The sequence below is a fragment of the Pecten maximus genome, chromosome 2 (genome assembly GCF_902652985.1).
Source record: "Pecten maximus chromosome 2, xPecMax1.1, whole genome shotgun sequence".
NCBI lineage: Eukaryota > Metazoa > Mollusca > Bivalvia > Pectinida > Pectinidae > Pecten > Pecten maximus.
The window spans coordinates 54,881,888-54,908,369 of record NC_047016.1 but is presented as its reverse complement, the minus strand read 5'-3'; the positions used below and the strand labels follow the sequence as shown (position 1 = coordinate 54,908,369).

Sequence of the window (26,482 nt, the reverse complement as noted above, 5' to 3'; positions counted from 1 at the left end):
TCGTCGGATGTTTTGGTATTTTTGCCCTTAATTTGCTCTTCATTCCAAAATGGCTGGCATCATAACATAGGTCTACAAATATGTCCACGATTTTACTTAAATGTGTAAAATACATTTACTAGAATGTTACATCATTATCAACAAGGTGTGTATTTCTGTAATGTAGAGAAAACAAATCTATCATAAACGGCATTCGAGATGATACATTGTATCATGGCGGATGCTGAGGAACTACATAGGCTACGTGTTTGGGAGATAGTACTGTGTACAGGCTTACAATTAGGTGGTATTTGTGGTCAGGTTGACTAGTCATAGCGTTAATGTTGCTACCAATTTCCAAATACCAAATTCCTTTGACGAAAACGGCCCATAAATCAAACACAAATGATAATTTCTTGTTGTTTTCAGCACGGGGTTGCTTATTGTAGCCGATACTTAGAATGTATTACTGTTGTAAGGAAGATAACTGCAAGATTAAGGAAATCAAAAGTTGTACCAATTTGATTGGCCGATTCTTACATGACTTTAGCATGAGGTTTACAATGGAAGTGACAGATAACTACGGCAATATTAAGATGATATCAGCATTTATGGATATGTGTGGTTGACAGTTGTCGTGTTCAAAATGCTTACTATATATGTAACAAATGAACAATATACAAACAGATGAGCGGTTGGGGTATTTACCGAAACGTACTTGGAAACACCAAAACGGAGAAAAATGGGGCTTAAATTGGCATTATTACTTAAAAAAGAACAGGATTACAATTTAAAGATTAGGAGTAGGACATACTAAATTGACTATATTGATGTTGCTGCATTCTTTATAGATATAAATTTATAGTGCTAATTGCTGATTTAGGATTCCTTTAGTAAGTATGAATGGAGGTTTATTGTTTAATATCCTTCTGACAATGTATGTGATATGAAGAGAATAAAAACAAAGGATGTGTAAGAGGTAAGATATTTCTTGAGTATGTGCAGCCTGACGGCTTGATCTCCGTGAATAGAAGATTCCGCTAACCCCCCCCCCCAGGGGAGATCACTCCAGACATGTATTGATTTGGAAGGTGAGGCTTTCTGATTACATTTGGATATCAGTGATAATGTTGTTACTTTTGTTATTCAGTTTGGCCCTGTCTAATTTTATCTTCTAAACCAGTTTGGCTGCGTCTGTTTTTCTCTCCTAAACCAGTTAATTGGCTGTCTCTTAAACCAGTTTGGCTGTCAGATTAAGATTGTCCTGAGTTTTGTTTAAGAATGTCCTGAGTTCAGTTTAAGATTGTCATGGGTTCAGTTTAAGATTGTCATGGGATCAGATTAAGATTGTCCTGAGTTCAGTTTAAGATTGTCATGGGTTCAGTTTAAGATTGTCCTGTGTTCAGTTTAAGATTGTCATGAGTTCCGTTTAAGATTGTCCTGAGTTCAGATTAAGATTGTCATGAGTTCAGTCTAAGATTGTCCTGAGTTCAGTTTAAGATTGTCCTGAGTTCAGATTAAGATTGTCCTGAGTTCAGTTTAAGATTGTCCTGAGTTCAGTTTAAGATTGTCCTGAGTTCAGATTAAGATTGTCCTGAGTTCAGTTTAAGATTGTCATGAGTTCAGTTTAAGATTGTCCTGAGTTCAGTTTAAGATTGTCATGGGTTCAGTTTAAGATTGTCATGAGTTCAGTTTAAGATTGTCATGGGTTCAGATTAAGATTGTCCTGATTTCAGTTCCAGATTGTCATGAGTTCAGTTTAAGATTGTCATGGGTTCAGTTTAAGATTGTCATGAGTTCAGTTTAAGATTGTCATGAGTTCAGTTTAAGATTGTCATGGGTTCAGATTAAGATTGTCCTGATTTCAGTTCCAGATTGTCCTGATTTCAGTTTAAGATTGTCATGAGTTCAGATTAAGATTGTCCTGAGTTCAGATTAAGATTGTCCTGAGTTCAGTTTAAGATTGTCATGAGTTCAGTTTAAGATTGTCCTGAGTTCAGTTTAAGATTGTCATGGGTTCAGTTTAAGATTGTCATGAGTTCAGTTTAAGATTGTCCTGAGTTCAGTTTAAGATTGTCATGGGTTCAGTTTAAGATTGTCATGAGTTCAGTTTAAGATTGAGTTCAGATTAAGATTGTCCTGAGTTCAGATTAAGATTGTCATGAGTTCAGTCTAAGATTGTCCTGAGTTCAGTTAAAGATTGTCATGAGTTCAGTCTAAGATTGTCCTGAGTTTCAGTTTAAGATTGTCATGAGTTCAGTCTAAGATTGTCCTGAGTTCAGTTTAAGATTGTCCTGAGTTCAGATTAAGATTGTCCTGAGTTCAGTTTAAGATTGTCATGAGTTCAGTTTAAGATTGTCCTGAGTTCAGTTTAAGATTGTCATGGGTTCAGTTTAAGATTGTCATGAGTTCAGTTTAAGATTGTCATGGGTTCAGATTAAGATTGTCCTGATTTCAGTTCCAGATTGTCCTGATTTCAGTTTAAGATTGTCATGAGTTCAGTTTAAGATTGTCATGAGTTCAGTTTAAGATTGTCATGAGTTCAGTTTAAGATTGTCATGAGTTCAGTTTAAGATTGTCATGGGTTCAGATTAAGATTGTCCTGATTTCAGTTCCAGATTGTCCTGATTTCAGTTTAAGATTGTCATGAGTTCAGATTAAGATTGTCCTGAGTTCAGATTAAGATTGTCCTGAGTTCAGTTTAAGATTGTCATGAGTTCAGTTTAAGATTGTCCTGAGTTCAGTTTAAGATTGTCATGGGTTCAGTTTAAGATTGTCATGAGTTCAGTTTAAGATTGTCCTGAGTTCAGTTTAAGATTGTCATGGGTTCAGTTTAAGATTGTCATGAGTTCAGTTTAAGATTGAGTTCAGATTAAGATTGTCCTGAGTTCAGATTAAGATTGTCATGAGTTCAGTCTAAGATTGTCCTGAGTTCAGTTAAAGATTGTCATGAGTTCAGTCTAAGATTGTCCTGAGTTTCAGTTTAAGATTGTCATGAGTTCAGTCTAAGATTGTCCTGAGTTCAGTTTAAGATTGTCCTGAGTTCAGATTAAGATTGTCCTGAGTTCAGTTTAAGATTGTCATGAGTTCAGTTTAAGATTGTCCTGAGTTCAGTTTAAGATTGTCATGGGTTCAGTTTAAGATTGTCATGAGTTCAGTTTAAGATTGCCATGGGTTCAGATTAAGATTGTCCTGATTTCAGTTCCAGATTGTCCTGATTTCAGTTTAAGATTGTCATGAGTTCAGTTTAAGATTGTCATGAGTTCAGTTTAAGATTGTCATGGGTTCAGTTTAAGATTGTCATGAGTTCAGTTTAAGATTGAGTTCAGATTAAGATTGTCCTGAGTTCAGATTAAGATTGTCATGAGTTCAGTCTAAGATTGTCCTGAGTTCAGTTAAAGATTGTCATGAGTTCAGTCTAAGATTGTCCTGAGTTCAGATTAAGATTGTCATCAGTTTTGGTTAAGATTTTCCTGAGTTCAGATTAAGATTGTCCTGAGTTCAATTAAAGATTGTCGTGTTTTGACAATGTCCCTGTATCTTAACCTATGTCTGCTATCACTTGTACCTAATTCCTAATTGGAGAATCCAGCTTAAGGTCTTTGTTTCAATTCGTTTCCAGAAGAGCTAATTACTGGCTACTGATCACAATAAATTGGTGTTTAGGTATCTGGAGCAGCATGATAATGTCATATGTTTAGGTACATTTTAAAGGTCAAAACAGAAGTTTAACTGTTAATCAATGTACCTACTAATGTACTGTACAGTGTTGTAAGCAACTACAGGAGATAACCACAGTAATGTGTAAGGTCAGAGCTCTAATAGTGTCACAACACACTAATGCTGTGATAATTACTGGGTAAGACTAAATTAAACCTTAATTAACGATTCTTGGTAATATTGGATAAACATTGAATGAAGCATTGGTCGACATAGGCCAGTTTTATTTGAAACAAAACTAATTTACTTGTGCTCATCTGTCCCAATTGAATGAGGCTATGCCATTATGCAACATCTGTCGTTCCTCCATTGTCAGTTTTTCCCACTTTTAAAACAACGTCTTCACAAGAACCAAGAGGCCAAGGTCATGGTATTGTGTCAGTAGTATGCTGAAGAACCAAGAGGTCATGGTCATATGGTATTGTGTAGTATGTTGGGATAAAGGATTACATAGTTAAAATGAATAAACTCTCCTACTGAAATCATACAGAAGAGGTATGCTGCTTAGCTACGATATCAAGATGCTGTTTAAAGGTTTAAAAACCCCTTTGACCTTGAATGAAGGTCAATAAATGTCATCCATTGTAGCATACTTTGTATCACTTCATCTTAGTAAGTGACAGCTTGACCAAATGAAAGGTGTCTAGACTTCTTGGTTATTGCAAAGATGTCATTTAAATGTTTGACCCTTTGACCTTAAATGAAGGTCAAGGTTATCCATCATAACATACTTTGTAGAGCTTCATCCCAGCAGGTGATGAAACAAATAACAATTGTCTAGGCTCTTGGTTCTTGAGAAGATGTTGATTAAAGATTTTAACATATAATTTTATAAACTTTATAGGTACCACGGAAACATGATCATTGTATATTTTACAGGTACCATGGTAACGTGACCCGAGACGAAGCTGAGCGTCTGTTGTGTGAGGGAGATGGATGTTATCTAGTACGGAAAAGTGACCGAGCACCAGATGCATTCACACTTGCAATAAGGTACCAAATATGTGAAATAAAGTACAGTCGAACCTGTCTATAAAGGACACCTAAGGGACAAGACAAAATTGTCCTTTATAGAGAGGTGTCCTTTATATAGAGGTTCAACGAGTTATGTCCCTTATAAACGAAGAAACAAACCAAAGTCTGTTTATAGTACACTATATGTCTCCTGATTTATTAGCTCACCTGCCCGAAGGGCAAGTGAGCTTATGCCATGGTGCGGCGTCCGTCGTCCGTCCGTCTGTCCGGCCGTCCGGCCGTCCGTCCGGCCGGCCGTCCGGCGTCAACTTTTTCATTTAAACAACTTCTTCTCAATAACCAAGAGGCCCAGGAACTTCATATTGGGCCTGTAGTATGCTTGGGTGAAGGGCTACCAAGTTTGTTAAAATAAATTACTTTGACCTTCATTCAAGGTCACAGGGGTCAAATACGCTATAATCTTCAAACGACTTCTTCTCAATAACCAAAAGCCCAAGGGACCTGATATTGGGCCTGTAGCATGCTGGGGTGAAGGGCTACCAAGTTTGTTAAAATAAATGACCTTGACTTTCATTCAAGGTCACACGGGTCAAATAGACTATAATCTTCAAACGACTTCTTCTCAATAACCAAGAGGCCCAGGGACTTGATATTGGGCCTGTAGCATGCTAAAGTGAAGGGCTACCAAGTTTGTTAAAATAAATTACTTTGACCTTCATTCAAGGTCACAGGGGTCAAATACACTATAATCTTCAAACAACTTCTTCTCAATAACCAGAAGACCCAGGGACCTGATATTGGGCCTGTAGCATGCTTGGGTGAAGGGCTACCAAGTTTGTTAAAATAAATTACTTTGACCTTCATTCAAGGTCACAGGGGTCAAATACGCTATAATCTTCAAACGACTTCTTCTCAATAACCAAAAGCCCCAGGGACCTGATATTGGGCCTGTAGCATGCTGGGGTGAAGGGCTACCAAGTTTGTTAAAATAAATGACCTTGACTTTCATTCAAGGTCACATGGGTCAAATAGACTATAATCTTCAAACGACTTCTTCTCAATAACCAAGAGGCCCAGGGACTTGATATTGAGACTGTAGCATGCTAGGATGAAGGGCTACCAAGTTTGTTAAAATAAATGACCTTGACCTTCATTCAAGGTCACATTTGTCAAATAGGTTATAATCTTCAAACGACTTCTTCTGAATAACCAAGAGGCCCAGGGACTTGATATTGGGCCTGTAGCATGCTAAAGTGAAGGGCTACCAAGTTTGTTAAAATAAATTACTTTGACCTTCATTCAAGGTCACAGGGGTCAAATACACTATAATCTTCAAACAACTTCTTCTCAATAACCAGAAGACCCAGGGACCTGATATTGGGCCTGTAGCATGCTTGGGTGAAGGGCTACAAAGTTTGTTCAAATAAATGACCTTGACCTTCATTCAAGGTCACATTTGTCAAATAGGTTATAATCTTCAAACGACTTCTTCTGAATAACCAAGAGGCCCAGGGACTTGATATTGGGCCTGTAGCATGCTAAAGTGAAGGGCTACCAAGTTTGTTAAAATAAATTACTTTGACCTTCATTCAAGGTCACAGGGGTCAAATACACTATAATCTTCAAACAACTTCTTCTCAATAACCAGAAGACCCAGGGACCTGATATTGGGCCTGTAGCATGCTGGGGTGAAGGGCTACAAAGTTTGTTAAAATAAATGACCTTGACCTTCATTCAAGGTCACAGGGGTCAAATAGGCTATAATCTTCAAAAGACTTCTTCTCAATAACCAAGAGGCACAGGGACTTGATATTTGGCCTGTATCATGCTGGGGTGAAGGGCTACCAAGTTTGTTAAAATAAATGACCTTGACTATCATTCAAGGTCACATGGGTCAAATACACTATAATCTTCAAACGACTTCTTCTCAATAACCAAGAGGCCCAGGGACTTGATATTGGGCCTGTAGCATGCTGGGGTGAAAGGCTACCAAGTTTGTTAAAATAAATGACCTTGACCTTCATTCAAGGTCACATGGGTCAAAAAGGTTATAATCTTCAAATGACTTCTTCTCAATAACCAAGAGGTCCAGGGACTTGATATTTAGCCTGTAGCATGCTGGGGTGAAGGGCTACAAAGTTTGTTAAAATAAATGACCTGGACCTTCATTCAAGGTCACATGGGTCAAATAGGCTATAATCTTCAAAAGACTTCTTCTCAATAACCAAGAGGCACAGGGACTTGATATTGGGCCTGTAGCATGCTGGGGTGAAAGGCTACCAAGTTTGTTAAAATAAATGACCTTGACCTTCATTCAAGGTCACATTTGTCAAATAGGTTTTAATATTCAAACGGCTTCTTCTCAATAACCAAGAGGCCCAGGGAATTGATATTGGGCCTGTAGCATGCTTGGGTGAAGGGCTACCAAGTTTGTTCAAATAGATGACCTTGACCTTCATTCAAGGTCACATGGGTCAATTAGGTTAAAATCTTTAAACGACTTCTTCTCAATAACCAAGAGGCCCAGGGACTTGATATTGGGCCTGTCTGTAGCATGCTTAGAGCAAAGAGCCAAGACCCGATCTTAGGCCAATAGTATGCTGGAATGAGGGACTAAAAAATATATTGACATGAATAAACTTAGCTTACTCTGATATTTGAATAAAGTTGTTATCAGCATAGTATCTGTAGAAATGACCTCAATCAACTGCAAATTTGCTCTAGAGCCAGGTGAGCGATACAGGCCCATTGGGCCTCTTGTTATATTTAAACACTTAAACAAATGAATAAAAGACAAATAATTAAAGATAAATGCTTAATTAATTAATTTTCAATCATTCATCTGACACAAAAATTGAAGTTGATATTTTTGATAATTTATATTAAGCCTATATGTTCAAAAAAAATCTTCACAATATCATACTATACTGAATATCTATTCAGACAAATACTCAACATAGTCAAAAATGTAAAGGTAATTCTTATCATAGTAAAACAATTTTCATTAATCCTCAATATTTTGAAAAATAAATATGTTTGAAATATCTTTTCTATTACAACATTAACTCTTTATAAATGAAAGTGCATTTTCCTCTGATAATTATAATCCCTAAGCATTTATTTTGAGACATATTTTCTGAAATCCATGTAGGGATTTAATTTTTATAAATACCGTTTTCTGGTTCAGTCAATTAGTATAGTGTATACAAAGACACTCGGAACTCTTCAGCTGTTCTTAATATGTTACGTAGTCACATATTCCGAGGAGTTCCAAGTGTGATAAAAAAATGGCTGATGACAACCATGTGCCTGCCCTGTCAGATTTTGCATACGGTTGATTTTGTAAGTAAAACAATTATGACAGACATAACTATTGCTTTGTCCCTTTTTTATTGGTCTTGATAATGATTTAATTACCCCCTGACCATTCTTGTTGTCTAGGCTATGGTTGAATGGCTAAGCTTAGCTGTCACCAGTGGGGTTGAGTAAACAAACACCTCTGCTGATGGTGATCGGTCACTCTCTTGTAATTACTGCCCATTGTTACAGCAACTTACAGGTAACAGGACAGTTAGTGACTGATGAAGTGGCTTCCTAAGTTAGCATTGCTGCCAGGGGAGTTGAGTAATTAAGGCTTTGCTTGTTATTTAGAAACGTTTTACACACAAATATCAACACAGCTATGGTTTCGCGTGTCCGTTATACGGAATTTTTAACAACTTTACAGACAAAAATAAGTGTCCGCTGTCCGCATTAGGAAGGTGTCCGCTATATACATGATATTTATATAGTGATTTTCATTGGGGATTCCTGGAAGTGTCCGTTATGGACAGGTGTCCGTTATATAAGGGTGTCCGCTATTACAAGTTTGACTGTAGCATAAAATTACAGATAAAGAGTAGTAAACATTAATTACTGATAAAGTGTGGAGTGGACATTAATTACTGATAAAGTGTGGAGTGGACATTAATTACTGATAAAGTGTGGAGTGGACATTAATTACTGATAAAGAGTGGAGTGAACATTGATAACTGATAAAGTGTGGAGTGAACATTAATTACTGATAAAGTGTGGTAAACATTAATTACTGATAAAGTGTGGAGTGAACATTAATTACTGATAAAGTGTGGAGTGGACATTAATTACTGATAAAGTGTGGAGTGGACATTAATTACTGATAAAGTGTGGAGTGGACATTAATTACTGATAAAGTGTGGAGTGAATATTAATTACTGATAAAGAGTGATGAACATTAATTACTGATAAAGAGTGGTAAACATTAATTACTGATAAAGTGTGGAGTGGACATTAATTACTGATAAAGTGTGGAGTGGACATTAATTACTGATAAAGTGTGGAGTGAATATTAATTACTGATAAAGTGTGGAGTGGACATTAATTACTGATAAAGTGTGGAGTGAACATTGATTACTGATAAAGTGTGGAGTGGACATTAATTACTGATAAAGTGTGGAGTGAACATTGAATACTGATAAAGTGTGGAGTAAACATTGATTACTGATCAAGTGTGGAGTGGACATTAATTACTGATAAAGTGTGGAGTGGACATTGAATACTGATAAAGTGTGGAGTAAACATTAATTACTGATAAAGTGTGGTAAACATTAATTACTGATAAAGAGTGGTAAACATTAATTACTGATAAAGTGTGGAGTAAACATTGATTACTGATAAAGTGTGGAGTGAACATTAATTACTGATAAAGAGTGGAGTAAACATTGATTACTGATAAAGTGTGGAGTGGACATTAATTACTGATAAAGTGTGGAGTGGACATTAATTACTGATAAAGTGTGGAGTGGACATTAATTACTGATAAAGAGTGGAGTGAACATTGATAACTGATAAAGTGTGGAGTGAACATTAATTACTGATAAAGTGTGGTAAACATTAATTACTGATAAAGTGTGGAGTGAACATTAATTACTGATAAAGTGTGGAGTGGACATTAATTACTGATAAAGTGTGGAGTGGACATTAATTACTGATAAAGTGTGGAGTGGACATTAATTACTGATAAAGTGTGGAGTGAATATTAATTACTGATAAAGAGTGATGAACATTAATTACTGATAAAGAGTGGTAAACATTAATTACTGATAAAGTGTGGAGTGGACATTAATTACTGATAAAGTGTGGAGTGGACATTAATTACTGATAAAGTGTGGAGTGAATATTAATTACTGATAAAGTGTGGAGTGGACATTAATTACTGATAAAGTGTGGAGTGAACATTGATTACTGATAAAGTGTGGAGTGGACATTAATTACTGATAAAGTGTGGAGTGAACATTGAATACTGATAAAGTGTGGAGTAAACATTGATTACTGATAAAGTGTGGAGTGGACATTAATTACTGATAAAGTGTGGAGTGGACATTGAATACTGATAAAGTGTGGAGTAAACATTAATTACTGATAAAGTGTGGTAAACATTAATTACTGATAAAGAGTGGTAAACATTAATTACTGATAAAGTGTGGAGTAAACATTGATTACTGATAAAGTGTGGAGTGAACATTAATTACTGATAAAGAGTGGAGTAAACATTGATTACTGATAAAGTGTGGAGTGAACATTAATTACTGATAAAGAGTGGAGTAAACATTGATTACTGATAAAGTGTGGAGTGAACATTAATTACTGATAAAGTGTGGAGTGAACATTAATTACTGATAAAGTGTGGAGTGAGCATTAATTACTGATAAAGTGTGGAGTGAACATTGATTACTGATAAAGTGTGGAGTGAACATTGATTACTGATAAAATGTGGAGTGAACATTAATTACTGATAAAGAGTGGTAAACATTGATTACTGATAAAGTGTGGAGTAAACATTGATAACTGATAAAGTGTGGAGTGAACATTGATTACTGATAAAGAGTGGGAAACATTAATTACTGATAAAATGTGGTGAACATTAATTACTGATAAAGAGTAATAAACATTAATTACTGATAAAGAGTAATAAACATTGATTACTGATAAAGTGTGGAGTAAACATTGATAACTGATAAAGTGTGGAGTGAACATTGATTACTGATAAAGAGTGGTAAACATTAATTACTGATAAAATGTGGTGAACATTAATTACTGATAAAGAGTAATAAACATTGATTACTGATAAAGTGTGATGAACATTGATTACTGATAAAGTGTGGAGTGGACATTGATTACTGATAAAGTGTGGTAAACATCAATTACTGATAAAGTGTGGAATAAACATTGATAACTGATAAAGTGTGGAGTGAGCATTAATTACTGATAAAGAGTGGTAAACATTAATTACTGATAAAGTGTGATGAACATTAATTACTGATAAAGAGTGGAGTGAACATTAATTACTGATAAAGAGTAATAAACATTAATTACTGATAAAGAGTAATAAACATTGATTACTGATCAAGTGTGGAGTGAACATTAATTACTGATAAAGAGTGGAGTGAACATTAATTACTGATAAAGTGTGGAGTGAATATTAATTACTGATTAAGTGTGGAGTGAACATTAATTACTGATAAAATGTGGAGTGAACATTAATTACTGATAAAGTGTGGAGTAAACATTGATAACTGATAAAGTGTGGAGTGAACATTGATTAATGATAAAGTGTGGAGTGAGCATTAATTACTGATAAAGTGTGGAGTAAACATTGATTACTGATAAAGTGTGGAGTAAACATTGTTAACTGATAAAGTGTGGAGTGGACATTGATTACTGATAAAGAGTGGTAAACATTAATTACTGATAAAATGTGGTGAACATTAATTACTGAAAAAGTGTGGAGTGGACATTGATTACTGATAAAGTGTGGTAAACATTGATTACTGATAAAGAGTGGTAAACATTGATTACTGATAAAGTGTGATGAACATTGATTACTGATAAAGTGTGGAGTGGACATTGATTACTGATAAAGTGTGGTAAACATCAATTACTGATAAAGAGTGGTAAACATTAATTACTGATAAAGTGTGGAGTAAACATTAATTACTGATAAAGTGTGGAATAAACATTGATAACTGATAAAGTGTGGAGTGAGCATTAATTACTGATAAAGAGTGGTAAACATTAATTACTGATAAAGTGTGGAGTAAACATTAATTACTGATAAAGTGTGGAATAAACATTGATAACTGATAAAGTGTGGAGTGAGCATTAATTACTGATAAAGAGTGGTAAACATCAATTACTGATAAAGTGTGATGAACATTGATTACTGATAAAGTGTGGAGTGAACATTGATTACTGATAAAGTGTGGATTGAACATTGATTACTGATAAAGTGTGGAGTGAACATTAATTACTGATAAAGTGTGGAGTGAACATTGATTACTGATAAAGAGTGGTAAACATTGATTACTGATAAAGTGTGGAGTGAACATTTATTACTGATAAAGTGTGGAGTGGACATTAATTACTGATAAAGTGTGGAGTGAACATTGATTACTGATAAAGTGTGGAGTGAACATTGATTACTGATAAAGTGTGGAGTGAACATTAATTACTGATAAAGTGTGGAGTGAACATTGATTACTGATAAAGAGTGGAGTGAACATTGATTACTGATAAAGAGTGGAGTGAACATTAATTACTGATAAAGTGTGGAGTGGACATTAATTACTGATAAAGTGTGGAGTGAACATTAATTACTGATAAAGTGTGGAGTGAACATTGATTACTGATAAAGTGTGGAGTGGACATTAATTACTGATAAAGTGTGGAGTGGACATTAATTACTGATAAAGTGTGGAGTGGACATTGATTACTGATAAAGTGTGGAGTGAACATTAATTACTGATAAAGAGTGGTAAACATTGATTACTGATAAAGTGTGGAGTGAACATTAATTACTGATAAAGTGTGGAGTGAACATTAATTACTGATAAAGTGTGGAGTGGACATTAATTACTGATAAAGTGTGGAGTGGACATTGATTACTGATAAAGTGTGGAGTGAACATTAATTACTGATAAAGAGTGGTAAACATTGATTACTGATAAAGTGTGGAGTGAACATTAATTACTGATAAAGTGTGGAGTGAACATTAATTACTGATAAAGTGTGGAGTAAACATTAATTACTGATAAAGTGTGGAGTGAATATTAATTACTGATAAAGTGTGGAGTGAACATTGATTACTGATAAAGTGTGGAGTGAACATTAATTACTGATAAAGTGTGGAGTGAACATTGATTACTGATAAAGAGTGGTAAACATTGATTACTGATAAAGAGTAATACACATTGATTACTGATAAAGAGTAATAAACATTAATTACTGATAAAGTGTGGAGTGGACATTGATTACTGATAAAGAGTGGTAAACATTAATTACTGATAAAGTGTGGAGTAAACATTGATTACTGATAAAGAGTGGTAAACATCAATTACTGATAAAGTGTGGAGTGAACATTGATTACTGATAAAGAGTGGAGTGGACATTGATTACTGATAAAGAGTGGTAAACATTAATTACTGATAAAGTGTGGAGTAAACATTGATTACTGATAAAGAGTAATAAACATTAATTACTGATAAAGTGTGGAGTGGACATTGATTACTGATAAAGAGTGGTAAACATTAATTACTGATAAAGTGTGGAGTAAACATTGATTACTGATAAAGAGTAATAAACATCAATTACTGATAAAGTGTGGAGTGAACATTGATTACTGATAAAGAGTGGTAAACATTAATTACTGATAAAGAGTGGTAAACATTGATTACTGATAAAGAGTGGAGTGAACATTAATTACTGATAAAGAGTGGTAAACATTAATTACTGATAAAGAGTGGTAAACATTGATTACTGATAAAGAGTAATAAACATTAATTACTGATAAAATGTAATGAACATATAATTAGTGATTAAGCGTGGAGTGGTGAACACTTATTCTCCTAACTGACTAGCTAGTTGCAACATTTTAGCAAAGCAGAAGTTGTTTACAAACTTGACTCATTAATAATGCATAGATTGTTTTCCTTGATATACTAACAATGTGTAAAACCTGTTAAGCTAACAGAGTTGTGTGTTTAAGAGAATGTTGTAAATCAGTGATGAGGCTATGCTATGTGGAGGACTGCAGTCTAAGGGAGGTAACTCTTAGTCGGACCTGTGATATTGAACATTAAATAAATGAAACACTTGTCTTTTCCAGATTTGAAGGTCAGACCAAGAACTTTAAGTTGTACTATGATGGAATGCACTATGTGGGTGAGAAAAGATTTGATACTGTACATGACTTAGTGGCAGATGGACTGATCCACTTTTATGTGGAAGCAAAAGCTGCCGATTATATTGCATCACTGTCAAACGAGTCAAACTATGCAGAATCACCATATTTAGCGTACAGTGCAAAAAAGAAACGACTGCAGCGCTCCCAGAAATCAGTGGTTACCAGAAAAATAGAACATACAGATTCAGGAAATGCAAATGTTGATGGACCAAATCGGCTTAGTAATGGGTCTAATGGGACATCCGTTCAAGCTCAAGGGGTGAGTATGTAGGAAAGTTTGGTGGGATATTGTCAGGTTTGTAGTTCATCTGGCCCCAAGGGTCGAGTATGTAGGGAAGTTTGATGATATATTATACTTCATCGATCTTACCTATTGTTCTGCTTTTTGTGTCTAATGACTTCTTTTACCAATGAATCAGCATTTTTGATATTAACAAATATGAATTTGTTAAAATAGAATATGTTTAAAACATTATTCATGTATATATAGAATAGCAAATATTCCATTGAGATCATGTTATGTTCAAACTTCATGTTGAGTCTAAATTAGAATAAGATGATTCCAGTTTTCACTACATCATCATGTTGAATATTTACATATAAGATCAGGGGATCAGGCCAGTTTAGCAGTGATCTGAAGGTGATACCATTTAACATGATATTGACATATCAGGTTACTGCAGCCTGTACATATGTTTTCCACAGAGTTCCTTACTAGGGGACTATCTAACTCGTGGAATTGAAAAGTGATAAAGGATGTGCTTAAAAGGTCATGGCTACAATCATTACTATGGTAACATAAAGTCATACGAGTGTACGTTTATTGTCAGAATATTGTGGTTAGGTGAAGATGTCTACTACTTAATACACCAATGAGATAGTGAAACATGGATATCATTTGATGCTGCATGGTTATTGTGAAAACTAAAATGCCCGATATATATGTAACTTTGATTTGTTTTTACAGCAAGTTTTAGAAGATGATGATGATGATATACTGGCCAATGTCCATGAATTTGAAAAGGCACATAATTTCAAGGTGAGTCTGATGAATGATTGATTGATGGCCTTGACACACACAAGGTAGTGACAGACCGTTACATGTAACTGGTATTTGTATGTGATTGTGTAACCCGCCAGTTCCATAACAAAGCTCAACACAGAGTATTAGTCAGTTACAATAATTTATTTTGTGGTACACAAACCTGTAATAAAAGGCATGAAACTATCACTATCTTACTCTATCTAGTTTTACTTTTAATTCAATGACAACGTATGTATCGAGCAGGAATGTGTTATCCATCACACTCTATATACTGTAAACATGGAAATTTGCGCGAAGGGGAAATTTACGCTAATTCCACGGAGTCCTCTTGATTGCGAAAATTTCCTACACGCGTATTATTTTGATATCAATTTGCAGAAGATCGAACTACAAATGAAGGTTATTCGATTGCGAAAATTACCCAAACGCATATACAGTGGAACTTCGTTAACTCGAAGTCGACGGGACCACGAAAAAACTTCGAGTTATCCGAGTGTTCGAATTAAGCGAGTTATCGTTTTTGGTGAAAAGTTTGGTCAATATTTGTCAACATTATATAATCATTATAACTTCGCTCTGTCGCTCATCAGTTTAGTGTGAAGACTGGTCAATACATGTAAATATATATGTAATGTTTCGTTATGTCACTTGTAATTTGGTGTAGTTTTGCCGATATACAGTCACGATAAAGTTTCTTTCACTTAGTCACTTCAATAACGATCTGATGTGCAAGTCATGTTTGCAAAAGGTAAACGATAAAACGGAATTCGACAAAATAACAAGTTATTAATGTCAAAACAAATAACCGTTTAAGTTTAACACAGATTGCATACAAAACGAAACAGAACCATTACCTTTTATTGGACATATATAAAATACTGTTTGATCGGCCTACTTACTTTTTATTGATAACCACGCCATTTCCATGTGTATTAGCACCGGAAGTTGGGCTGCGCATGTGCGTATAAAATGTTACTGTAACTGAGCTGGCGTTTTATCCGATTTAATAGACAGCACTGACCGTTACAGTTGTACTCTGAACACCTCGGCAGTAATTACGCTATTGTTTCAGCAGTTTAAAGATTTAATAGGCGCCGGTGACTGTGTCATTTCTACACCTGTAAAAACATCAGCCGGGTAGATCTACCGGTGTGTCAGAGATTAGTTCCGCTTGAGCGAACGGGTAGATGAGTTGTTGACTATCGTGTGTACTGATATCGGCGACCGCCTTGGGAAATTACCTGATGTAAGTAAAGCAGTACTTTTTATCACCAAGACTTGTTGTTATAAGATTCAACCGACAATTTCTTTGATGAATTTATGAAACACTTATAATAGCATATAGGTTAGTAGTGCCGAGATGTTCAGTATTACAAACGGAATTTAGCTCTTAAAAAATGTCGGCGTTTGCCACCGATCGACGAAAATTTTTTACTTCGAGTTATTCGAACATTTTAAGTAGGATTTTTATTGTTGGGACCAAATTTTTACTTCGTATTATCCGAGTTTTTCGAGTTATCCGAATTCGAATTATCCGAGTTTATTTTACTAAGATAAAGAGAGAATTCGGCCGGGACCGGCGAGGTACTTCGAGTTAAGCGGGGTATTCGAGTTATCCGAGTTCGAGTTAACGAAGTTCCACTGTAGTTACACATCAAAATCGCAAAATTAACCCCCCGCGAAAATAACCACTTTTACAGCTAGTACAGTGTATACATGAAATTAAATTCGGTTGTTTCCGTAAGTATTCGTGTGTATAGCGCACCTGGGTGGACATCGGGGTGGATGTCACGTGGTGTAAGGCTATATAAGGCACGCAAGTATGGATAGTGTGCTCTTTCGAGTTCGTTGCTCATCACCTATACACGTACATTGACTTATTGTTATTCAGATATTTTCTTAAAAGATAATCTCACATTTTTGCTTTAAAAATAAAGTAATTATAGCCGTAGGTAATATGCCGGTTAGCAGGGTTATAGGTTTGTTTTTGTTATGTACATGTATAAGAGGGTGTTGACATTGTTGTTTTATGTGAATAAATGAGCAACGAGCTGTTATATCCCTTTTATGTGTTTGTTATTCATTTGAATTTAATTATTTTATGTTCGGAGGAATTTAATGAGGGAGAACATAATGTCATATTATATAGTTTATCAATGCATACATTGTATGATGACTTTCCAGTGACCTATATATAGGAGAGCTCCATCCTGTGTTCATTGACCGACAACACAAACATTATGTGTATGACTTAGTGAGTCCACCGTGTTCCATATGTTTTTACTGTTATCTTTTGTCATTTCAGACCCAAAACTTCATGGGACTACATTGGTGTGACTACTGTGCTAACTTCATGTGGGGTCTCATAGCTCAAGGGGTCAAATGTCAAGGTGAGTGAATTATCTGGTAACAAAAGAGGACATAAATATCTGAGGTCAAATGTAAATCAGAGGTCATATGTGAAAGTCATATTAAAAACAAAAACATGTTTTTCATGCTTATCTGATTTTGATTTTCTTGTAATAACATTAAAAACTGATGTAAATATCTGGGGTCAAATGTAAATCAGAGGTCATATGTCAAGTCATATAATAAATAAAAACATGTTTTTCATGCTGATCTGATTTTGATTTTCTTGTGATATCATTAAAAAAGTTTTCAGAGATAATGTCTATTGTCTCATGTTTGTCTTGTTTGTCAGATTGTGGGTTTGAAGCTCACAAAAAGTGTTCGGAGAAGGTCCCCAATGACTGCATGCCAGACATTAAGTTTGTGAAGAACCTATACGGAGCTGATCTGACCACTGTGGTCAAGGCAAGAAACACTCCCATCCCTGTGGTCGTGGAGAAATGTATCAAAGAGATTGAGTCAAGAGGTATTTTGTGACATCCACTTTCTACATAACTCTAAATGTGCTTAATGAGCTTTTCTCATTTTTTGGGCCAAACTTTACATGCTGAAATTTGGTTTAAATTTTGTGATTATATTTTAGGTGCATTTTCATCAAAGCAGACATTTGAATTGAAAAGGGGAGTTAAATATGTATAATTATCTTATAAACATGCCTGTATTGACTGATAATGATTGACATTAATCCTTGATATCTATAGGACTGGATTCAGAGGGACTGTACAGGATCGCTGGCTTACATGACGAGGTTGAAGGCATAAGAATGGCATTTGATAAAGGTATCTTTATATATTATTATATATATAAACCGCCACCTTTTTCTTGTGTTGACAATATAAAAGAGGTGGTGCCACATGATCCATTGATGTCAAATTGACATCAAGGGGACCCGAACTTGTTTCTCAGTAGGACTGTACTATATAAGTAGTAGATATCTGGTTAACTTTACAATTCATCAAGAAATTAAATATGAATATGCACAGAAAAAAGAAGAAGGAAATTATATTGTATTGGAATGCAAAAGGAAAATTTAGCAATGTTAAGAGAACCCCAAATATTTGTCAAATATGTTCAATGTCAACAAAAATACTTCTTTGAAACAAAACAAATGTAAATCTCCTGTGCTGCTAGTTGTTGTACAAATAGAGGCAGTAAGTTAGAAATGTTGTGTTTTGTAGATGGAGAGAATACAGACATCAGTGTAAATAAGTATGATGACATCAACAGTATCACCAGCGTCCTGAAACTCTACTTCAGGCTGCTTCCTATACCACTTCTCACGTTCGACGCTTATAAATTTATTATTGACGTCATCAGTAAGTGTATGACTAGATCTGATATCAATTTATTATTGGCGTCATCAGTAAGTGTATCACTAGATCTACTATAAATTTATTATTGACGTCATCAGTAAGTGTATCTCTAGATCTATTATAAATTTATTATGGACGTCATCAGTAAGTGTATCACTAGATCTACTATAAATTTATTATTGACGTCATCAGTAAGTGTATCACTAGATCTACTATAAATTTATTATTGACGTCATCAGTAAGTGTATCACAAGATCTACTATAAATTTATTATTGACGTCATCAGTAAGTGTATCTCTAGATCTTCTATAAATTTATTATTGACGTCATCAGTAAGTGTATCTCTAGATCTGCTATAAATTTATTATTGACGTCATCAGTAAGTGTATCTCTATTGACGTCATCAGTAAGTGTATCACTAGATCTACTATAAATTTATTATTGACGTCATCAGTAAGTGTATCACAAGATCTACTATAAATTTATTATGACGTCATCAGTAAGTGTATGACTAGATCTACTATAAATTTATTATTGACGTCATCAGTAAGTGTATCACTAGATCTACTATAAATTTATTATTGACGTCATCAGTAAGTGTATCACAAGATCTACTATAAATTCATTATTGACGTTATCAGTAAGTGTATCACTAGATCTACTATAAATTTATTATTGACGTTATCAGTAAGTGTATCACTAGATCTGCTATAAATTTATTATTGACGTTATCAGTAAGTGTATCACTAGATCTACTATAAATTTATTATTGACGTCATCAGAAAGTGTGTGTTCCTTGAGAAAATCATTTTGCATCCTCATTGTAACTCCTAAGATTAGATTTAATTTGATTTAAGGAAGATTTTTATTTGTTTTCCAGAGCGAGATGACGTTCGATCACGGGAGTTAATCATCAAACTGAAGGAGGGACTGTCCATACTACCGCCTGCCCACTACCAGACACTTAAATACCTCTTAGCACATCTTATCCGGTGAGTGACAGGTCCACTGGGCCCCCTTTACCCCCTTTACTCACAACCAGACACTTAAATACCTCTGATCACATCTTGTCCGGTGAGTGACAGGTCCACTGGGCCCCCTTTACCCCCTTTACCCACTACCAGACACTTAAATACCTCTGATCACATCTTGTCCGGTGAGTGACAGGTCCACTGGGCCCCCTTTACCCCCTTCCCACTACCAGACACTTAAATACCTCTGATCACATCTTGTTCAGTGAGTGACAGGTCCACTGGGCCCCCTTTACCCCCTTTACCCACTACCAGACACTTAAATACCTCTGATCACATCTTGTCCGATGAGTGACAGGTCCACTGGGCCCCTTTACCCCCTTTACTCACAACCAGACACTTAAATACCTCTGATCACATCTTGTTCAGTGAGTGACAGGTCCACTGGGCCCCTTTTCTGTCCTTAGCCGACGGAAGATGACGGTAAATAGAAGTATGACTGCCTGGTTCTTTAGACAAGCCTTTATTTTCCTATTAATGACCGTAAAAACCTGTAACATAGGTTAAATACCAACATCTTACATACATAACTACATGACATCATTTACATATAATATTACATGAAGTTATTTACAACAATATGTTTTACCATATATTAACTAACGCATTATTCTGCATGACAATGAAATATTAATTGTTTGATAGCTTATATTTACACAAGTAAACAGACAAGTGCATAGAAAACAGTAAAACAGTTTATATAAAGGTTAACTACTTACAAATTGTATAGTGAGTTTAACAGAAATTACAGTAATAATATATGACGCGGCGATAGAGTTATTTTATACAATACTTTGGTTCACTAAGGAATAACGATTATAATTAACAATGCTAAACTTACTGAAAGGTGTGTCGAGGGTTGACCACATATCACTTGACAAATTCACATATTTCTAACCTAAAACAATAATAAACCTTAATGAGTATTGTAACACATGTATGGTAATGTTTACAAACAACACTTATATCTATTTATAGACAGTAACACGTGTTTGTGTTTACATTCAACTTATGAATAAACAATATCAATGGCATTATACTGGAAACATAACATCAAATTTAAGGACAGTATAGATGATAAAATTATGGACTTACTTAAATATCTCTGCAAGATTTCCTCGTGTCTGTCCCGGAGGCCGCGAGCTTTCAAAACAGACACAAACAAACTCGATGACGTCATCAATAAACAAACTAAGGGCGATAACTCGCCGCGGTGCTCCAACTGGCGCACAAATTATAAAACACCGGAAGTATCCGGTACAGCCCCCTTTACCCCCTGCCCACAACCAGACACTTAAATACCTCTGATGACATCTTGTCCATGAGTGACAGGTCCACTGGGCCCCTTTACCCCCTTTACTCACAACCAGACACTTAAATACCTCTGATCACATCTTGTCCGGTGAGTGACAGGTCCACTGGGCCCCTTTACCCCCTTTACTCACAACCAGACACTTAAATACCTCTGATGACATCTTGTCCGTGAGTGACAGGTCCACTGGGCCCCTTTACCCCCTTTACTCACAACCAGACACTTAAATACCTCTGATGACATCTTGTCCGTGAGTGACAGGTCCACTGGGCCCCCTTTACCCCCTGCCCACTACCAGACACTTAAATACCTCTGATCACATCTTGTCCGGTGAGTGACAGGTCCACCGGGCCCCCTTTACCCCCTGCCCACAACCAGACACTTAAATACCTCTGATGACATCTTGTCCATGAGTGACAGGTCCACTGGGCCCCTTTACCCCCTTTACTCACAACCAGACACTTAAATACCTCTGATCACATCTTGTCCGGTGAGTGACAGGTCCACTGGGCCCCTTTACCCCCTTTACTCACAACCAGACACTTAAATACCTCTGATGACATCTTGTCCTGGAGTGACAGGTCCACTGGGCCCCTTTACCTCCTTTACTCACAACCAGACACTTAAATACCTCTGATGACATCTTGTCCGTGAGTGACAGGTCCACTGGGCCCCCTTTACCCCCTGCCCACTACCAGACACTTAAATACCTCTGATGACATCTTGTCCGGTGAGTGACAGGTCCACTGGGCCCCCTTTACCCCCTGCCCACTACCAGACACTTAAATACCTCTGATCACATCTTGTCCGGTGAGTGACAGGTCCACCGGGCCCCCTTTACCCCCTGCCCACTACCAGACACTTAAATACCTCTGATCACATCTTGTCCGATGAGTGACAGGTCCACTGGGCCCCTTTACCCCCTTTACTCACAACCAGACACTTAAATACCTCTGATGACATCTTGTCCGATGAGTGGCAGGTCCACTGGGCCCCTTTACCCCCTTTACTCACAACCAGACACTTAAATACCTCTGATCACATCTTGTCCGATGAGTGACAGGTCCACTGGGCCCCCTTTACCCCCTTTACTCACAACCAGACACTTAAATACCTCTGATCACATCTTGTTCAGTGAGTGACAGGTCCACTGGGCCCCTTTTCTGTCCTTAGCCGACGGAAGATGACGGTAAATAGAAGTATGACTGCCTGGTTCTTTAGACAAGCCTTTATTTTCCTATTAATGACCGTAAAAACCTGTAACATAGGTTAAATACCAACATCTTACATACATAACTACATGACATCATTTACATATAATATTACATGAAGTTATTTACAACAATATGTTTTACCATATATTAACTAACGCATTATTCTGCATGACAATGAAATATTAATTGTTTGATAGCTTATATTTACACAAGTAAACAGACAAGTGCATAGAAAACAGTAAAACAGTTTATATAAAGGTTAACTACTTACAAATTGTATAGTGAGTTTAACAGAAATTACAGTAATAATATATGACGCGGCGATAGAGTTATTTTATACAATACTTTGGTTCACTAAGGAATAACGATTATAATTAACAATGCTAAACTTACTGAAAGGTGTGTCGAGGGTTGACCACATATCACTTGACAAATTCACATATTTCTAACCTAAAACAATAATAAACCTTAATGAGTATTGTAACACATGTATGGTAATGTTTACAAACAACACTTATATCTATTTATAGACAGTAACACGTGTTTGTGTTTACATTCAACTTATGAATAAACAATATCAATGGCATTATACTGGAAACATAACATCAAATTTAAGGACAGTATAGATGATAAAATTATGGACTTACTTAAATATCTCTGCAAGATTTCCTCGTGTCTGTCCCGGAGGCCGCGAGCTTTCAAAACAGACACAAACAAACTCGATGACGTCATCAATAAACAAACTAAGGGCGATAACTCGCCGCGGTGCTCCAACTGGCGCACAAATTATAAAACACCGGAAGTATCCGGTACAGCCCCCTTTACCCCCTGCCCACAACCAGACACTTAAATACCTCTGATGACATCTTGTCCATGAGTGACAGGTCCACTGGGCCCCTTTACCCCCTTTACTCACAACCAGACACTTAAATACCTCTGATGACATCTTGTCCGTGAGTGACAGGTCCACTGGGCCCCTTTACCCCCTTTACTCACAACCAGACACTTAAATACCTCTGATGACATCTTGTCCGTGAGTGACAGGTCCACTGGGCCCCCTTTACCCCCTGCCCACTACCAGACACTTAAATACCTCTGATCACATCTTGTCCGGTGAGTGACAGGTCCACCGGGCCCCCTTTACCCCCTGCCCACTACCAGACACTTAAATACCTCTGATCACATCTTGTCCGATGAGTGACAGGTCCACTGGGCCCCTTTACCCCCTTTACTCACAACCAGACACTTAAATACCTCTGATGACATCTTGTCCGATGAGTGGCAGGTCCACTGGGCCCCTTTACCCCCTTTACTCACAACCAGACACTTAAATACCTCTGATCACATCTTGTCCGGTGAGTGACAGGTCCACCGGGCCCCCTTTACCCCCTGCCCACTACCAGACACTTAAATACCTCTGATCACATCTTGTCCGATGAGTGACAGGTCCACTGGGCCCCCTTTACCCCCTTTACTCACAACCAGACACTTAAATACCTCTGATCACATCTTGTCCGGTGAGTGACAGGTCCACTGGGCCCCCTTTACCCTCTGCCCACTACCAGACACTTAAATACCTCTGATCACATCTTGTCCGATGAGTGACAGGTCCACTGGGCCCCTTTACCCCCTTTACTCACAACCAGACACTTAAATACCTCTGATCACATCTTGTCCGGTGAGTGACAGGTCCACTGGGCCCCCTTTACCCCCTTTACTCACAACCAGACACTTAAATACCTCTGATCACATCTTGTCCGATGAGTGACAGGTCCACTGGGCCCCCTTTACCCCCTTTACTCACAACCAGACACTTAAATACCTCTGATCACATCTTGTCCGGTGAGTGACAGGTCCACTGGGCCCCTTTACCCCCTTTACTCACAACCAGACACTTAAATACCTCTGATCACATCTTGTCCGGTGAGTGACAGGTCCACTGGGCCCCTTTACCCCCTTTACTCACAACCAGACACTTAAATACCTCTGATCACATCTTGTCCGGTGAGTGACAGGTCCACTGGGCCCCTTTACCCCCTTTACTCACAACCAGACACTTAAATACCTCTGATCACATCTTGTCCGGTGAGTGACAGGTCCACTGGGCCCCTTTACCCCCTTTACTCACAACCAGACACTTAAATACCTCTGATCACATCTTGTCCGGTGAGTGACAGGTCCACTGGGCCCCCTTTACCCCCTTTACCCACTACCAGACACTTAAATACCTCTGATCACATCTTGTCCGGTGAGTGACAGGTCCACTGGGCCCCCTTTACCCCCTTTACTCACAACCAGACACTTAAATACCTCTGATCACATCTTGTCCGGTGAGTGACAGGTCCACTGGGCCCCCTTTACCCCCTGCCCACTACCAGACACTTAAATACCTCTGATCACATCTTGTCCGGTGAGTGACAGGTCCACTGGGCCCCTTTACCCCCTTTACTCACAACCAGACACTTAAATACCTCTGATCACATCTTGTCCGGTGAGTGACAGGTCCACTGGGCCCCCTTTACCCCCTGCCCACTACCAGACACTTAAATACCTCTGATCACATCTTGTCCGGTGAGTGACAGGTCCACTGGGCCCCCTTTACCCCCTTTACTCACAACCAGACACTTAAATACCTCTGATCACATCTTGTCCGGTGAGTGACAGGTCCACTGGGCCCCCTTTACCCCCTGCCCACTACCAGACACTTAAATACCTCTGATCACATCTTATCCGGTGAGTGACAGGTCCACTGGGCCCCCTTTACCCCCTTCCCACTACCAGACTCTTAAATATATCTGAGCACATCTGATATGGTGAGTGATGGTTTGACTGGGGCCCCTCCCCCTTTAGTTAGTTATAGACATTGACCTTTTATTTATAGTTCTCATGTTTTTCTTTATGTTAGATACTTTTAAATTGATATTTTAGATGACATAATTTGTATGTTCTTACAGCTTTGATAGAAATGAATAAAAAAAATAAGGATATTCAGAAAATTTCAATCACTTTATTACACAATGTGTTTAGAATTCTTTCAGAATCGCTATTTTACTCCATCACATGACATGTAATTGTCCTGATTTCAGAGTAACGGAGAAGAAATCCAAGAACATGATGGGATCGGACAACTTGGCTATAGTGTTTGCTCCAACCTTGATGCGTAGTCCCGACACCAACCCCATGATAAGTCTTATGGCTGCCCAATTTGAACAAAAATGTGTGGAACTGTTGCTGGTTCATTATCGGGAACTATTTTCCAGGATGAGCACACAAATCAGTGTGGACATACCAAGAGTTGACCCTTCACGTTTGGTAGACCATGTGTGATGAACAGCACTCAAAGAGCTTGAAATTGTTTATTATTGCAAAACGTTTATATGACTCAGAAGATTTTTTTTTTAACAGAGCAAAAGTTTATGTGATGCAGATGATTTTTTCTTTGAATGTGAAGGTATGATCATACTACCTACCTGGTATATGGTGAAAGTCTATTTATTATAGTCAATGTTTATCAGTCTTTTTCAGAATTACCTACATTACATACATATTTGATTAGAAGTGGTAGTTTATACATAGTATGACCTCATTAGTAATTTTACAGTTAATGTAAGTGTACAGTAATTATTATCTGTAGTAATTCTCCTGTGATTAAACAGCTTAACGTGTTTGCTTTCTCAGCTGCTTGAATGTATGGCTGTATTATGATGAAAGCCAAACAATTCCACGAATAAAAGTTTCTGCATTATTTCCGGAATACTCATGTATCATTCACTTAACATGTTCCTGTATGGAGTACCATCGGCATTTTTGATTGGCACTTTCAATAATGAAAGTAGCTCTGATATTCTAAAACTTTTCCTTAATTAGCATTCAGTTTTACACATTTTAGGTGACTGGTATCATGTTTGCCCAAGTGAACTGGGACACCAGAGGGGAAATAAACCTTCATATTAATGGCAGCATCCAGGACCATAAATTGTTTATTATACTGAAAAATGATAATAAATAATGATACTCAAAGACAGATATTAATATCATTTTTATCACAACACCTGTCACATGATCAATTCCCTCGATTGATAAGACCAGGTATTTTTTCCAGTTTCCTTTAGCTGGTACATTTGTTTATGTTTTCATGTTGTGGGCATTCTTGTTTACAGAATTTTATCTGCTTCTTTGACTGCATGAAAACGTTTGTGTTTCTCTTCGTCTGCCATTTGTAAAC

The 26,482-nt window shown here is 37.0% G+C and overlaps 1 protein-coding gene across 2 annotated transcripts in view; it reads left to right on the top strand.

Annotated features, from left to right (window-relative positions):
* The window catches only part of LOC117322537 (N-chimaerin-like), a 94,395-nt gene extending 68,393 nt beyond the window's left edge, over window positions 1–26,002 (top strand). For both annotated transcript variants that reach the window (XM_033877509.1, XM_033877508.1), the window contains 9 exons: window positions 4,579–4,692; window positions 13,856–14,192; window positions 14,901–14,972; window positions 17,284–17,368; window positions 17,680–17,853; window positions 18,089–18,166; window positions 18,566–18,703; window positions 19,581–19,692; window positions 25,344–26,002. In XM_033877509.1, coding sequence (XP_033733400.1) covers window positions 4,579–4,692; window positions 13,856–14,192; window positions 14,901–14,972; window positions 17,284–17,368; window positions 17,680–17,853; window positions 18,089–18,166; window positions 18,566–18,703; window positions 19,581–19,692; window positions 25,344–25,584 — 1,351 coding nt within the window. In that variant the 3' untranslated portion in view covers window positions 25,585–26,002. The remainder of the gene's footprint in view (window positions 1–4,578; window positions 4,693–13,855; window positions 14,193–14,900; window positions 14,973–17,283; window positions 17,369–17,679; window positions 17,854–18,088; window positions 18,167–18,565; window positions 18,704–19,580; window positions 19,693–25,343) is intronic.
* The last annotated feature ends 480 nt before the right edge of the window (window positions 26,003–26,482 follow it).